The sequence below is a fragment of the Neoarius graeffei genome, chromosome 28 (assembly GCF_027579695.1).
Source record: "Neoarius graeffei isolate fNeoGra1 chromosome 28, fNeoGra1.pri, whole genome shotgun sequence".
Lineage (NCBI taxonomy): Eukaryota > Metazoa > Chordata > Actinopteri > Siluriformes > Ariidae > Neoarius > Neoarius graeffei.
Genome location: NC_083596.1, coordinates 21,241,495 through 21,258,846, shown reverse-complemented (window position 1 = coordinate 21,258,846; position 17,352 = coordinate 21,241,495). Strand labels below are relative to the sequence as shown.

The window sequence follows — 17,352 nt, the reverse complement described above, 5'->3', positions numbered from 1 at the left end:
GTCGGCGAGGTCACAAAGGACCGCAGGGTAACTTCTAAGCAACTGAAGGCCTCTCTCACATTGGCTAATGTTAATGTTCATGAGTCCACCATCAGGAGAACACTGAACAACAATTGTGTGCATAGCAGGGTTGCAAGGAGAAAGCCACTGCTCTCCAAAAAGAACATTGCTGCTCGTCTGCAGTTTGCTAAAGATCATGTGGACAAGCCAGAAGGCTACTGGAAAAATGTTTTGTGGATGGTTGAGACCAAAATAGAACTTTTTGGTCTAAATGAGAAGTGTTATGTTTGGAGAAAGGAAAACAATGCATTCCAGCATAAGAACCTTATCCCATCTGTGAAACATGGTAGTGGTAGTATCATGGTTTGGGCCAGGACGGCTTGCCATCATCGATGGAACAATGAATTCTGAATTATACCAGCGAATTCTAAAGGAAAATGTCAGGACATCTGTCCATGAACTGAATCTCAAGAGAAGGTGGGTCATGCAGCAAGACAACGACCCTAAGCACACAAGTCGTTCTACCAAAGAATGGTTAAAGAAGAATAAAGTTAATGTTTTGGAATGGCCAAGTCAAAGTCCTGACCTTAATCCAATCGAAATGATGTGGAAGGACCTGAAGCGAGCAGTTCATGTGAGGAAACCTACCAACATCCCAGAGTTGAAGCTGTTCTGTACAGAGGAACGGGCTAAAATTCCTCCAAGCCGGTGTGCAGGACTGATCAACAGTTACCGTAAACGTTTAGTTGCAGTTATTGCTGCACAAGGGGGTCACACCAGATACTGAAAGCAAATGTTCACATACTTTTGCCACTCAGAGGTATGTAACATTGGATCATTTTCCTCAATAAATAAATGACCAAGTATAATATTTTTGTCTCATTTGTTTAACTGGGTTCTCTTTATCTACTTTTAGGACTTGTGTGAAAATCTGATGTTGTTTTAGGTCATATTTATGCAGAAATATCGAAAATTCTAAAGGGTTCACAAACTTTCAAGCACCACTGTATGTGGGTGGGACAAACACCAATGATCAGTGACCGGCTGTTGGGAACACTGGTGATCAGTGACTGGTCATTGTGATAATTGATTGGTTGCTGTGAACAATGTTGACCAGTGATTGGTCACTGGGAATAATGGTGATCAGGGGTCAGTTGCTGAAAACAATGGTGATCACTGATTGGTCATTGGGAACAAAGACTTGAGAAAGCAGAACAGAACTTTGTAAGGTCACGAAAGGAATGTACACCAAATTTCATAAAGTCATCAAGCTCGGGGCGTCGTGGCTCAGGTGGATAAGGCGCCATACCATAAATCCGGGGACCCGGGTTCGATTCCGACCCGAGGTCATTTCCCGATCCCTCCCCCAGCGCTCGAAACTAACGGTGTCCCGACGTCCCGGGGACCATAAAAAATGTCATCGGGACACAAATTTATCATATCTGGGACAATCCTGGGACAATGGAAAAAAATAGATCTAGAAAAAAAGTTCTACATTAATATTATTTACAAAGCCATAACACATACGTAGACATTCACCTAATTTGTCAATTTTAATTTTAAAACGTTAACAGCGAAAAATACATAGTAGCTACACTTTCGATGCACCTGCATCCGTAGGCTACAGAGCAGCGCATTCTGTTCTAGAATCTTCGGCCGGAGTCCGCATTATATGGACTTGGAATGGAATTGCTACCGCACACGCTGCGCCGACTCTTGCCAGAACAAAAATGCTTAAGTGGTTGAAGCGGACCGACCGCGGGGAAGAAACTGAAAGCCCAGACATAACGTCTCCGGGACCTTCAGGATCCAAAGTGTCATCGCCTGGTCTGCAGGCAATGCTAGCAACTGAATGAACTTAATGAACACTGTTAGACACGTTATAAAACACAACAGGAATGATGTGGATGATATTGACGGAAGATACCGTTCAACAGAATAAGTGAGTTTTCTTGGTGTCTTTCTAGTTCAGAAAGTTTAGTCAGTCAGCAGCACAACTAGGCTCGGACCTGCCACTATGCTGATGTTGCTAACATTTGCACCCACGTTTCGGCAGCGAAAGTTCATAAAAATGGATAACGGAAAGTTCATAAAAATGGATAACGGTAATGGTGAAAATTATAAGTTGGCCTTATAAGTGCCAACAGATATTCAAGGTATAAGTAGATGAAATGAACATAAAAGGGGTCTTATTTTCAACTAAAGTGTACTGCAGATGTAGGGAGTTGAAACATTTTCTGAATGAGCTAGTTGGCCCCTTTAAATAAACGGGTATCTATTCATACAGTGAGATCGCCAAAGTTTAATAAACTGAAAATGCAATAACTAATTTTGAAGTAGATGATGTATAGGACATGTGTCGCTTGTGTCTTGTGACTTATTGTAAAAATGATATAAAGGGTTCAAAATCGCATAGTTACAAATATAATAGTAACTTCATATGATATTAACCACTGGTTATTTCAGAGAGGAAAAAAACGGGGACACTATTGCTTCCATTCGGGACAATACAACACAGAATTCGGGACCACTGGGGGACACAAAGAAAAAAAGTTAATTTCGAGCCCTGCCCTCCCCATCTCTCTCTCCCACTCATTTCCTGTCTCTACACTGTCCTATCCAATAAAGGTGAAAAAAGCCCCCCAAAAAAAATCTTTAAAAAAAAAAAAAAAAGTCATCAAGCTCATTTCAAAACAAGGTGCAAGCTAATGAATAAGCCTAGCAAAATCATAATAATAATAGCCAGATTACATCCTTGGTTTACATGCTCACTGTAGCAGGATTCAATAGAATAACAGGAGCAATAAGATTGAGGTGCTTTGCACCACCAACTGGAGCATGTTTTGTTTGAAGAACACGTATGAAAAGGAGATTTCTTTCTCTGGAAAGAGAAAGGGGGGTTAAAAAAACCCACCGGTGACTGTTATATGAACAGCCCACTGAATCTGCTTATCTACTGGGCAACTGTGAATGAAAAACCAGCAGCTTGGACACCTAATCCGCTTGTCCCGGACACCCAGGCGACTGCTTTTTCCAACCCTTTTATAGCAAAAGCACACAAAGCATAGACCAATTAAACCACCGATTGTGTTGCAGTATCCTCATTTCATATCTCCTGGAATAAAACCTGCACACAGTAAAGAACCACAAAACTAATGCCCACAAGGCAAAGTGTCACTGATGTTTAATGAACATATGGAACAAGTTTGGACGCTGAGCACTGCCTTTGAGTTGACATGGTATCTTTATTTCAGAAAGGCATTACTGTATGTGTACCGAGACTACATTACAAAATGTTTCCTATCAATTTCAATTACAGCCAAGGTAACAGCGGTCATTATTTCTCTCATAATTCTCACTTTGTTATTGTAAAGGATACTTCACAGAGAAACAACATCATGTCTTGCTGCTCCATGAACCATTGTCCCAACAGTCAAATTAAGGCTTCATTAAATTATTGAGATGGCAAAAGGAGAGCACTGTAAACCGACACTGTAGGCACACCAACAAGCAACGCCGCAGCTCTCCGAAGGCTTCGCTTGAACCAACAGATAGAGCACATATTTCATCTTGTGTTTGTATTTCCATGAAGTTTAAACTGCAATTCAATGCTAACAAAAGCCGCTTGGAGAGGCAAAAAACAGGGCAATTTCCAGCAGTGTAGTGCGACACGTGTCAAAAAGAAAAACAGAGCCTTACAGCTTAGTGTTATTGAAGCTAATATATGGCTAAATCATATAACCATATTACATCTGGGGTGGATGATTTGATGCGGTTTTTATTAACATCTCATCACAATAAGTTTTTCTGGCTTAATGCAGATATTGGCAGTACTTTTACACCTACTTGCAGTACCAAGCAACTGATTTGATGTCAAAACACTTAACATGTAGATTTTTCCTTGCTTTTCTGCTAAACTACACTGCACAAGCAGCACGGTGGTACAGCTGTTACCGTTGAGGTCTCACAGCTCCAGGGTCCCTGGTTCAGCTCTGAATTTGGATTACTTTCTATATGGATTTTTTTTCCCCCCCCAAACATGCTCTCCTCGTGTCCCCATTCCTCTGGGTTCTCCAGTTTCCTCTCACCTCCCAGGTAGGTGGACTGGCTATAATAAATTGCCCCAGATGTCAGTGGGTATGCATGCAGCCCTGCAATGGACTGGCCTGTGAATTCCCACCTTGTACCCAGTGTTCCTGGGATTTACCGTGACCTCGATTAGGGTAAAGGGGTTACTAAAGACAAACAAAATGACTTCAAGTTGTGTTCAAGTATTAAGTATGACGTATTTTTGCCATGTTGCCAACCTCATATTTATATGAACTCAAACATAAGACAACATTCTTTACAAAGACCCTCCTGGAGGGCAGCACGGTGGTGTAGTGGTTAGCGCTGTCGCCTCACAACAAGAAGGTCCGGGTTCGAGCCCCGTGGCCGGCGAGGGCCTTTCTGTGCGGAGTTTGCATGTTCTCCCCGTGTCCGCGTGGGTTTCCTCCGGTTTCCCCCACAGTCCAAAGACATGCAGGTTAGGTTAACTGGCGACTCTAAATTGACCGTAGGTGTGAATGTGAGTGTGAATGGTTGTCTGTGTCTATGTGTCAGCCCTGTGATGACCTGGTGACTTGTCCAGGGTGTACCCCGCCTTTCGCCCGTAGTCAGCTGGGATAGGCTCCAGCTTGCCTGCGACCCTGTAGAACAGGATAAAGCGGCTAGAGATAATGAGATGAGACCCTCCTGGAGACGCCTGTACAGTTTGACGTTTTCCTTTATTCTCACCAACTGATGAGCTAATTATCAGGGGTCCTGAATCAGAGGTTTTAGAAGAGAGAAAACATTCAAACTATGTAGCGCAGTGGGTGGCTAGGACTGGAACCGAGAAACTCTGAGCGAGACACGTCTGATAACGAGAACTCAGTAATACACATGTAGGCAACGTCCTGAAAGCAATTCCGTTTCATTTGTAGTGTTTACCTGGGCCTGCATGGGCTCCATGGAAACCTGGTATGTGTCCATGGAGACAGCTGCCGGTGACTGCTGAGTGACCGTCACAGGGAACATTACCGTGTCAACTGAACATTTGCACTGCAGAACCTTGAATGGGAAAATGGAAAGATTCAAGTCAAGTCTATGTTGCAGAATGACAGTTATTACACAGTAAATACGGTAGCTTGCACAAGTATTCACTCCCCTTTAAGTTTTTTTTTTTTTTTTTGGGGGGGGGGGGGGGGGGGGGGGGTAAATAAACATTTTAGTGTTGCAGTCTGGACCTGAAATGGACATCATTTGGGTTCTATAGTATGACGCTACACAAAACAGATCATAATACTGATGCTGAAATGAAACCTTTTCAGAAATAAAATAGTTCTGGTGAAACCAGTTGCCGTGAGAAATTACAAGAAACTGAATGGACTCCATACCTACAGAACATCTCATCTCATTATCTCTAGCCGCTTTATCCTGTTCTACAGGGTCGCAGGCGAGCTGGAGCCTATCCCAGCTGACTACGGGCGAAAGGCGGGGTACACCCTGGACAAGTCGCCAGGTCATCACAGGGCTGACTCATAGACACAGACAACCATTCACACTCACATTCACACCTACGGTCAATTTAGAGTCACCAGTTAACCTAACCTGCATGTCTTTGGACTGTGGGGGAAACCGGAGCACCCGGAGGAAACCCACGCGGACACGGGGAGAACATGCAAACTCCGCACAGAAAGGCCCTCGCCGGCCACGGGGCTCGAACCCGGACCTTCTTGCTGTGAGGCGACAGCGCTAACCACTACACCACCGTGCCGCCCCCTACAGAACATAAAGAACATATCTAATCCATCCAGGACAAAGTCCTGCAAATATTTGGTTATTGAAAATCTCTCAAACTTGATCTCAGTGGCCTGGTAAGGAGGTATTTAGAAATTCAGAGAAGCCATCATGAAGCCAAGAGTACCACTCAACGTGATGCTACCACCACCACCTTGCTTCACTGTGAGGACAGTGTTCTCAGGGTGATGAGCAGTGTTGGGCTTCCTCCAAAGCTTCCTTGCTTTATGCCAAGGCCAAGAAGACTGGGAACGGCTTCACCCATCTGAATAATGGCTCTCTCCAGATCACACACTTTTTGGTGGATGGCCTCCTCCTCTTGGCAGAGCCACAGTTATTTCATATTCTTTCCATTTTTTAATGGATTTAAATGGTGCGCTCCTGCGATGACCTGGAGACTTGTCCAGGGTGTACCCCACCTCTCGCCCATAATCAGCTGGGATAGGCTCCAGCTTGCCCACGACCCTGTACAGGATAAGCGGTTGTGGATAATGGATGGATGGCACGCTATAGGAGGTTTTCTGACTGAAACTAATTTATATGCCAACAAAACTTTATCCTGAACTTGTTTTTTCTCGCTCTTTAGTCTTCATGATTCTGCTTGTTTAGGAATGCTTACTCTGGGCCTTCAATGAATAAGTGTATTTCTACGGAGATCATGTGACACTAATTATGCAGAGGTGGACTCCATTCAACTAATTATGTGCTTTCTGATGCCAAAAGGTTGCAACAGAACTAAATTTAAGGGTTTCACAGCAATGGCATTTTGTTAATTTGTGAATAATATGCAAAGTATTTTGATATTCCCCCCGAACACAATTTTATGGGCTATTTTGTGTAGATTCAGTACATTATTCATTATACAAGCTACTGTAATAAACTGTAGTTCCAGACTTTCAGATTCTACATATACCCTCTGGCCTGTCATGATGCAACTCAAGACTCCAGTGCTGCAATTACATGAGGACAATTACCATGTTCAAGTAATAACATGAACTGGACAGTGAATGTGCAAAATACACTAAAATATTGATCTGAGCACAGTGGTGTAGAACATGAAAAATGTATAACAAGACGATGCATACAGGAAAGTAAAACAAGCCAACATTTCATAATATTAGAAGACTTGTACTGTGTTCACATGTCAGCAGTAAGACGTTGACGGAAGAATAGATATTTTAGTATTTTGTAATAAAACAGAATACCATCAACAGAACCGTCAGCTTTCAACTCCATCCCTTAATCAAGGGACTCAGTGGTCTGTTTTCCATTATGGGACAATTTTAGTTTGAGTTGAAACACCTGTTGGACTTTATAACAAGCTGTCTGTAATATAAATTACATGTTTATATTAATGCGATTGTTCGAATACATTAGCCTTTCTACAGTAACAGCTTCATTCCCAGGGTCGTTTTTTTTTTTTTTAAGCTGATGTACTACATAATGTAAAGTGACTAATAACTGATTAAAAATCTTTGTTTATCAAGGCTGAATAAATCATTGATATGGTAATTTTTTGGTAAAATGACTTTCCCGGTTTCTTGGTAACATGACAAGTTGCATTTTTTTTTTGTCGTATTAACTTCAAGAAAAAAAAAAAAAGTGGCTGGTGAAGAAACTACTATTTAAGAGATATCTGTGAAGATACTCAGTCATCCAGGTACATAGTAATCTGTGATTGGTAGAAGAGAGCAACTGGACTTGCTTGAAAAGTCTTGAAGACGTTTCGCCTCTCGTCCGAAAGGCATCCTCAGTTCTGTCTGTCTCTGTTCAGTGATGGTCGTTCCAGGTTGACAAAAATGAACAATCCTCTCTGGCTTAGATGTCTGCCAGTTTTCTGGAAGTCCTCTTATACTCCCGCACCAGTCGAAGGGAACTCATCCCAAAGTGCGTAGAAACATATCTGTGAAGATACTCGGTCATCCAGGTACATAGTAATCTGTGGTTGGTAGAAGAGAGCAACTGGGATGAGTTCCCTTCGACTGGTGCGGGAGTATGAGAGGACTTCCAGAAAACTGGCAGACATCTTAGCCAGAGAGGATCGTTCATTTTTGTCAACCTGGAACGACCATCACTGAACAGAGACAGACAGAACTGAGGATGCCTTTCGGACGAGAGGCGAAACGTCGTCAAGACTTTTCAAGCAAGTCCAGTTGCTCTCTTCTAACAACCACAGATTATTTAAGAGACCACTGAAAAATGATCACTTTCTCTGGATGTGTGTGTTTGAAGAACACGAACATGTTTGTTTTATTCCATAAACTACCGGCAACATTTCCCCCAAATCCCACATAAAAATATTGTCACTTTAAGCACTTAACTGCAGAAAAAAAAAACCAAATGATCAAAATGAAAGAAATGAAGTGTTTTCAGACCTTGAATAATGCACAGAAATCCAGCTCATATTCAATTTTAAACACGATACTCGTGTTTGAATTTAGGATGAGTTTAGAAATCAATATTTGGTGGAACAACACCGACATTTATTAAATCACAGCTTTCATGCACCTTGGCATGCTCTCCACCAGTCTTTCACATTGCTCTTGGGCGACTTGATGCCACTCCTGGTGCAAAAATTCAAATCAGTTCTGCTTTGCTTGACGGCTTGTGACCATCCAACTTCCTCTTGATCACATTGCAGGTGGTTTTCAATAGGGTTCAGGTCTGGAGATTGGGCTGGCCATGACAGGGTCTTGATCTTGTAATCCTCCATTTACACCTTGATTGACCTGGCTGTGCAGCATGGAGCATTGTCCTGCTGGAAAACCCAATCCTCAGAGTTAGGAAACATTGTCAGAGCAGAAGGAAGCAAATTTTGCTTCAGGATAACCTTTTAATGGCTTGATTCATGTGTTCTTCACAAACTAAAATCTGCTCCACTCCATTCTTGTTGAAGCACCCCAGATCATCATCACTGATCCTCCACCAAATTTCACAACGGGTGCGAGACACTCTGGTTTGTAGGCCTCACCAGGTCTCTGTCTAACCATCAGATGACCAGGTGATGGGAAAAGCTGAAAATTGGACTAATCAGAAAAGACGATCTTACTCCAGTCTTCTATGGTCCAATCCTTATGGTCTTTAGCAAACCTCAGCCTGGCTCTTCTTTGCTTCTCGTTGATAAAGAGCCTTTTTCTAGCTTCGCATGACTTTAACTTCGCCTGGAAGAGTCTGTTTCGAACTGTCCTTGCCGTGCACTTAACCCCAGCTGTCACTTGCCATTCTTTTTGAAGGTCACCTGATATCAACCTACGATTGCTGAGTGACATTCGAAGGAGTTGACGATCATCCTGTTGAGTGGAGAATTGTTTTCACCCTCTGCCAGTCTGTAACTTTGCTGTCCCCAACATCTGCTGTTCGACCTCGTTCTTATGAACTGTCGTCTTTGAGATTTTGAGGACGGAAGCAACCTGACGCTCACTGTATCCCTCTGCCAGTAAAGCTAAAACTGAGCCCTTCTTTTTCCTCACTCAGAACTTTTCTTCTTCACTCTTTTGGCATGATGAACAGATATTTTTGTATTCCAATTCAACTGAAGGCACTACTAGCACTGTCTTTACCATCCAAACTGGTCCTATTGCAAGAGGATAGTGATGACCACAGCAGTGGTTTTTATACTTTTCCTTGTTAAATAAGATTTGATTCAGGTGATCACCTAATCTGTATATGTATGTACCGGTACAGTGCTGAGCGTAAATGAGTACACCCCCTTTGAAAAGTAACATTTTAAACAATATCTCAATGAACACAAACAATTTCCAAAATGTTGAAAAGACAAAGTTTAATATAACATCTATTTAACTTGTAGCGTGAAAGTAAGGTTAATAATATAAACTTAGATTACACATTTTTTCAGTTTTACTCAAGTTAGGGTGGTGCAAAAATGAGTACACCCCACAACAAAAACTACTACATCTAGTACCTTGTATGGCCTCCATGATTTTTAAATGACAGCAGGCAGATTCTACCATAACAGAGGCCAGTTAAGTCCCATCTCCTTAAATTGCTGAATTGATTATTTTGATCATTCTATTAAGTTTTTCTAGTAGCATTTGGGGTCTTGGACATTCACAGTAAATTTTAGAACAGTAGTCCTGGTAACTAATTAATAAAAGCCTGACATGACAGACATGCTAAATGACAATAGAAACACATCGATTTCGATCATCAAAATCTGACAGACAAACTAACGTCTACCATCATATTCTGACAGACACTCTAGATGACAATAGCAACAAAACTGTTTCTTACATTATTAATCTGACAAATGTAGTAATAATATTAAATACCTCATCACTAGAACCAAATAATAAAGTAATATATTGAAATAAAAAAGATAAAATTTATTTTCAAAATTGAAATATCAACAATAATTGTCAGAACAGTGACGATAGACACGACTGTGTCACTTTCGCGGGGAAATAACACATTGAAATGGCCCGTCGGCTGAAAGGGTCGCAAGTGGCTCTGATTTATCTCAACTTACGATAGTTTTCCTCCAGAAAAATTTAAATATGAATGCACAAATATATTCTCAATGTTTCTATCGTCAAAAATTTCTATCGTCAGGATAGCTGACTGAAAATCTTACCTTGATTTATTTGATGAAATCTAGCTGTCAGAACTCCAAGTCTTGCCCGGAAGTAAATGTCTGCTGTCACAAAAATCACGCGCAATAGAATTTCCTCTTTGCGTCAGTCAGCATGTGCGTGGCGAGGGCTTCAATTTTGCTATCGTCAGGTGCATTTGACTGACAGACTGACGATAGCATTTTTTAAAAATAACTGTGGGCTTCTCTCGTGAACGAAATAGTTTTTTCGCTGTTAATCTGTTTCAACTCTATCTGTTGACACCCAAAAATGATAAAGCCTGCTTCCACACGATAACTACCAAAGATCCATAATGGCCGAGTCTATCGTCAGGTCATCTGACAGAAATTCACTGACGATAGCAACAGGGATAATGAAAGTGATTTTTAAAATGGGAGTTATGTCTGTCAGATATGTCAAAGAAATAGAACTTTATTCTTTAAAAATCATTTATTGATGTAGTGTATTTTTAAATGACGTGCTGTTTTAGAAGACCAAATACCATATTTTCAATCTTGAAAATATTACCTCACTGAAAAAAGGACAAGAAAAATTTCTTATTTTGTGGGCAAGTGGTTAATGGATCCAGTTACGGTAGAATCTGCCAGCACCAAGTCTTCTAGGCATGGAATGAACAAGTTGGCGACATTTTGCAACATCAATCTTTTTCCATTCTTCAACAATGACCTCTTTTAGTGACTGGATGCTGGATGGAGAGTGATGCTCAACTTGTCTCTTCAGAATTCCCCAAAGAAAATAATTTCTTTACACCACAAAGGTGAAGGCTACAAGATGATCAGCAAAGCTTTACTTATCAGTCAGAATACTGGAGCAAAAGTGGTACAAAAATTTAAGAAAGATGGAACTGCAACCATCTCACAGAGATGTCCAGGTCGTCCACGGAAGTTAACACCTCGACAGGAGCGTCTTCTGATGAGAAGCGTTGAAGAAAATCGGCATGCAAGTTCACTGCAGTTATCTAAAGAAGTAGAAAGCCAAACTGGGGTGACTATTTCCCGTGACACAATACGGCGTACACTGCAGAGGAATGGCATGCATGGATGCCGTCCATGAAAGAAGCCTCTCCTAAAGCCCAGGCACAAAAAAGCCCGCCTAGAGTTTGCCAGGGCCCATGCTGACAAAGATGAAGACTATTGGGACTCTATACTCTGGAGTGATGAGACCAAGATAAATGTTTCTGGAACTGATGGCTTCAAAAACTGTATGGCGTCACAAAGGTGAGGAATACAAAGAAAAATGCATGGTGTCTACAGTGAAACATGGTGGTGGCAGTGTCCTTATGTGGGGCTGCATGAGTGCTGCTGGTGTCGGGGAGCTGCATTTCATTGATGGCATCATGAATTCACAGATGTACTGCTCTATACTGAAAGAGAAGATGCTACCATCACTCCGTGCCCTTGGTCATCATGCACTTTTCCAACATGACTAAACACACTGTTGGATTTCTGAAGAAGAACAGGGTGAAAGTGATTCAGTGGCCAAGTACGTCTCCTGATCTGAACCCAATCGAACACCTATGGGGAATTCTGAAGAGACAAGTTGAGCATCACTCTCCATCCAGCATCCAGTCACTAAAAGAGGTCATTGTTGAAGGATGGAAAAAGATCGATGTTGCAAAATGTCGCCAGCTTGTTCATTCCATGCCTAGAAGACTTGGTGCTGTCATTAAAAATCATGGAGGCCATACAAAGTACTAGATGTAGTAGTTTTTGTTGTGGGGTGTACTCATTTTTGCACCACCCTAATTTGAGTAAAACTGAAAAATGTGTAATCTAAGTTTATATTATTAACCTTACTTTCACGTTATACAGTAAGTTAAACAGATGTTATATTAAACTTTGTCTTTTCAACATTTTGGAAATTGTTTGCGTTCATTGAGATATTGTTCAAAATGTTACTTTTCAAAGGGGGTGCACTTATTTACGCTCAGCACTGTATACATACACATTTTAATAATGTTTACGGTATCATAACTGCTATACTGTAAGTGAGAACAGGACTTAGTTTGCCTTGGGGACATTTCACAACATTAACTGCAACTATAAACAGTTAAAAGTCAAGGATATGATGTTCATTAATACATTACAAAATCGTAACTATTGACAAACAGTTGTCGTATTAGAAGAATAAAATACTTCAATTCAGGCTGTATCACAACATCGCAGCCCTACAGCGATTATTTTCCTGTAACGGCATGCTCTGTTGCGTTTTATTCCTTACTCGCCCTGACTTTAAAAAAAAAAAAAAAAAGGCAGGAACCTGCATCTCCCTTCCATGACATTATAATAGCATCTACTCAGTATAAAGCTCTACCCTGCTAAATCAGCAAAACAACCCTTGATGTTGCGTTAATTTCTGCCGTTTACTGCTGCAGTCATCACTTGCTCCGTATTACCTTCGACATGTGAACGCAGCATTATGCCACATCGTGACGGCCATAAAAAGCGAGATTGCTGCCTCACCATGCTGTGTGCTGACTGGTCTGTGCAGGTCACCTGCTCAATGGACGCGGACACAGGGAGCTGAAGGCTATCGTCGAAGGTGATTTGAATTGAGCTCTGTGATGATGAAAGACAGAAAAGCACATGGCAGTGAGTTGATGAGCAGGAGAATCTTGTTTTGTATCACAAGAAGGTTATTACAGCCAAGCAATTCATATTTCTTTATAGACACTATATAGAGGAATCAAAATCTACACTGACGTACAACATAATTTCGCATTTCGGATCTTCCAATGAGCAACGACTCTCTCGAACACTACACTCCACATCTCAGTGAGCCAGTACATAATAAATAACATGGATTAGAGATTATACACTGCATAACTGCTTCTCTCTGCAGACACAAGTGATTTGAGCCAAAAATATTGGTCAGTAAATCCCAAACCCAGGACGTCACTCCATCCCAGCAATAACAGAACGCAGCTATGGCTGCGAGCTGCCAGTGAGCCAGAGCAGTGCTGTTTTATGCTGCATTCAAGTAAAACTCCTAACTCCTAAAACGCACCTCAGACTTGGTAAAAACCCAAGAAAATTCCCCTTCAGCACAAAATCCCTTCTTGGAAAGATGGAAGGTCTCCTCAACCTGGGACACAGAAACACCTCTTACCTGGAAATGTTGCTGTACGCTGTATCCAAATCAACGCACAGACATATTAGCTTGTTAAATCAAACACGGATTACAGGGGCTTCAAAGTTTGGGAGAATAGCAGGGTACAAATAATTTACAGCAGGGTGCTGAATGGTAAAATGTCGGATGGATGGATGGATGGATGGATGGATGGATGGATGGATGGATGGATGGATGGATGGATGGATGGATGGATGGATGGATGGATGGATGGATGGATGGATGGATGGATGGATGGATGGATGGATGGATGGATGGATGGATGGATGGATGGATGGATGGATGGATGGATGGATGGATGGATGGATGGATGGATGGATGGATGGATGGATGGATGGGCAAGTACGAATTTTTCATGGGGCGGGGTGGTTTGGAACAGGCCATCTAAAATTGGGATAACATTTACCTGGGACGGGTATTTGAGGCGGGTCGTCTAGCTTAAGCTTGATTAGCGTTGTTACGCACACCAGTGTTTCCCACAGAAATTTTGGAGACTATGGGGGAGGCGCGGGGGTTGTTTAAAATTGAGTGATATATTAAATATTAAGTTATTACTGAAAAACTACTGATTAAAAAAACAGATACTGAGAAATGGTCCTATAAACAACTTTACCAATATAAAAGATTACCAGGACTACAAAAATGCAGAAAAATAGGCTTTACTTATCCAAATGCACCTGTTGGTTCAAAAGTTAAAGTGCACAGAACCTCACAGCACAACATGAAGTTACCTTCAAATATAATATAAATGCCTCAGCTTTCATGTAAGAAAAAAAACTATTAATACTAGTACCGTGTGCAGGCAGTCTCTCCTGAAGACTAAATTAAACAATAATTATAAACTAATAAAATAAATGGCTCAGGTTTCATAGAAGAAAAACAACAACTTGAACAGAATCTCACAGTATGATGCTGAAGCTGCCTAAACAATGGAAAATAAAATATCATTTTGGCAAAAACGTTGGCATCCATTAATTTCTTGTATTAAGTTAAAAAAAAAAAAATGTGTTGCCAGATACTGCTGACGTTTTACAGCCCAAAATATGTTCAAAACCCGCCAAAATGCACTTAAAACCGCCCAAATTGGGCGGGAAACCGCGCAATCTGGCAACACAGGCGGCAGTAATGGCTGCACTCGTGTCGAGGATGTAAACACCCTTGACGCGGCAACGGACATACATGACATGGTGGATGTAATTTATGTTCACAACTTTTTTTGCTGTCAGAAATATTTAATATTAAATTTTGTGACTCGACTGACAATAGCCGGCGGCATAACAAGCCATAGGCGGCGATTTGCCGCTGGTGACCGGCTACTTTTGAGACCGCTGGATTATACAGTTTGCTGTTTTGAGGAGGTAAATATACATCACTCATCACAGTTACTGGGCTAGATGGTTGCTTTAAAAAAAAAAAAAAAGTAGGACATAATTCCAAGTTACGACTTTCCACTTCCATGTTAAGTCGACCGTAGCATTACTGTACAATGTCTGGGCTGGGGGACGGAGAATTGAGTGTCGGGTGTGAGTGATGGTCAGGAGGACAAATATCAATCAATCAATCAATCAATCAATCAATCAATCAATCAGAATCTTCAACTTGGCACTCCCACTTAAAATGTTTTTTTTCTTCCCTCTTGCATTTTTGTCTGCATGTATAATTTAACATGAAGCTAATATCAACAGAGAACCATGATAACGTGATATGATCATCTTGGATACAATTCCAGGATATATGACTGATCCGGGTTTCAATCAAAGATCTTCTCAAAAAAAAAAAAAAAAGCATTCTTTCCGATTATATTTTAGAAAGATTTTTGTGGCTACTTCCTCATAGAGGCAAAGCAAGGTAGTAGCCACTGTGTCATCGTGTTGTAAGAATGGGTGTACCAACAGTGCACTGCGCATGCGCATTACAATCACCAGAACGGCAAATCGTGACCTCGCGTTATCAAAAAGGTACACAAGAACGCATGTCATCGTGTTGTAAGAATGAGTGCAACAATAGCGAAACTTTGCAACCAATCAGAACTTATCCTGATGGAGTTCGATTACCCGTTCTACTTCTTGATGAACTTCCGAACCAATCAGAACCAGAAACAACATACAAGAAACCTTGTTATAACTTCGTAGTATCGGAAGATGATCGGCAGATAAAAAGACGAACGAAATTCACCTCGCGGTTCCCCAAGGTTACCGATTCGATATCAAGCAAGTGGTGTTTATTTTAAGAAAATTGACCTTTTGATCATCGCAGCTTTAGTTTGGTCCTTCTGAAAGGTCAAATGAAAGGTTTTGTAAGACTCTTTTTTAGCTTTTTGGCAGATAGATTGAGAAGCCGATATCAAACTTCTGCTATTCGCCTTCATTTTTTATTTTAGAGTCTTTACACCACACTTGTGAAACAAAACGTGCTCATTAGTACTAAATAACCCTAAGACAGTTCATGAACAAGTGCTTTCTTACCATTTTGAAAATAGAGTTCACAGCACTGTATTTTGAACAAAAAACACAGTAAACAAAATCGGTAACCAAAACACTCCAAGCCCTGACGCTGCTCACAGCTCGGTGATGCTTGCAAGAGATGAGACGAGTATAACTGATAATGTGTATATATGCTATATTTACTGGATGGACATGGGATGAGAAAACTATTTTATTTATAAGCAGTAGCCACATGGACCCAGAAGGTAAGTATTTTTTAAAATCTCGCTCCAGAACCTCAGATTGGACCTTGACCTTCATTTCTGTGAGAACGATTGAAATCCAGACATGATGATTTATAGTAAATTTCACTTTTAAGATTAATAGTATTACAGCATGAGATCATGTTTCCTGTCTACATAAACGATGCTCCCGACTACATCTGTTCTAACAACTATCGCCCTCTTTGCGGATGACTCCAAACTATATCGAGCTATTGACCATCCTGATGCCTCCAAGCTTCAACAAGATCTGGACTGTTTGTACAAGTGGAGTCAAGACTGGAAAATGGATTTTAACGGAACCAAATGGAAAGTGCTGAAGATCTCCAAGAAGAAAACTTCAACAACCATCAGGAACTACACTCTAGACAGTAGAGAGCTTGAAAGTGTATCCTTCACCACCAACCTTGGCATAATGGTTTGCAATGATTTGTCCTGGTCAAAGCACACAGAAGTCACGGTGTCTAAAGCAAATAAAATTCTTGGTCTCCTTAAGAGACTCTGCTGGGACGTACGAGACTCCAGCACCACCAGAAAGCTGCTATACTGTGCAATGGTCCGACCGAAGCTGGAGTATGGTAGTAGTTTGTGGTCACCTTACACTACTAAGCATCGAGCCCTTTTAGAGAACATCCAGTGAACAGCAACTAAATTCGTATTGAACTATCCTCAAAACATGACAGAGAGAGAGAGAGACTAATTAAACTTAATTTATTGCCTTTAGAATATCGTAGAGAAATATCAGATTTACTTCTATTTTTCAAGTCCAGAAATGGCCTTATAGCTACTGATATTAGAAACCACCTACGTACTTTTGAACCATATTATCGTACACGTAATTATGACCTCAATAATTATAATTTTATTTGCGAACATAATCAGAATTACAATAGGAAATCATACTTTGTCCGGACTGCTGAATTGTGGAACTTGTTGGCATCTAGTACGAAGGAAATTAACCTATTTACTACTTTTAAGACCAATCTAATTAATATTTGTCTCATGCCCCTTTTCCACCAAAGCAGTTCCAGGGCTGGTTCGGGGCCAGTGCTTAGTTTGGAACCAGGTTTTCTGTTTCCACTGACAAAG

The 17,352-nt window shown here is 41.0% G+C and overlaps 1 protein-coding gene across 2 annotated transcripts in view; it reads right to left on the bottom strand.

Annotated features, from left to right (window-relative positions):
• Positions 1 to 17,352, bottom strand: part of c2cd2l (c2cd2 like) — a 126,863-nt gene that overhangs the window by 20,889 nt on the left and 88,622 nt on the right. For both annotated transcript variants that reach the window (XM_060912742.1, XM_060912743.1), the window contains exons 3-4: positions 12,893 to 12,988; positions 4,972 to 5,091 (exon numbers count right to left, since the gene is read on the bottom strand). In XM_060912742.1, the coding sequence (XP_060768725.1) occupies positions 4,972 to 5,091; positions 12,893 to 12,988 (216 nt within the window). The remainder of the gene's footprint in view (positions 1 to 4,971; positions 5,092 to 12,892; positions 12,989 to 17,352) is intronic.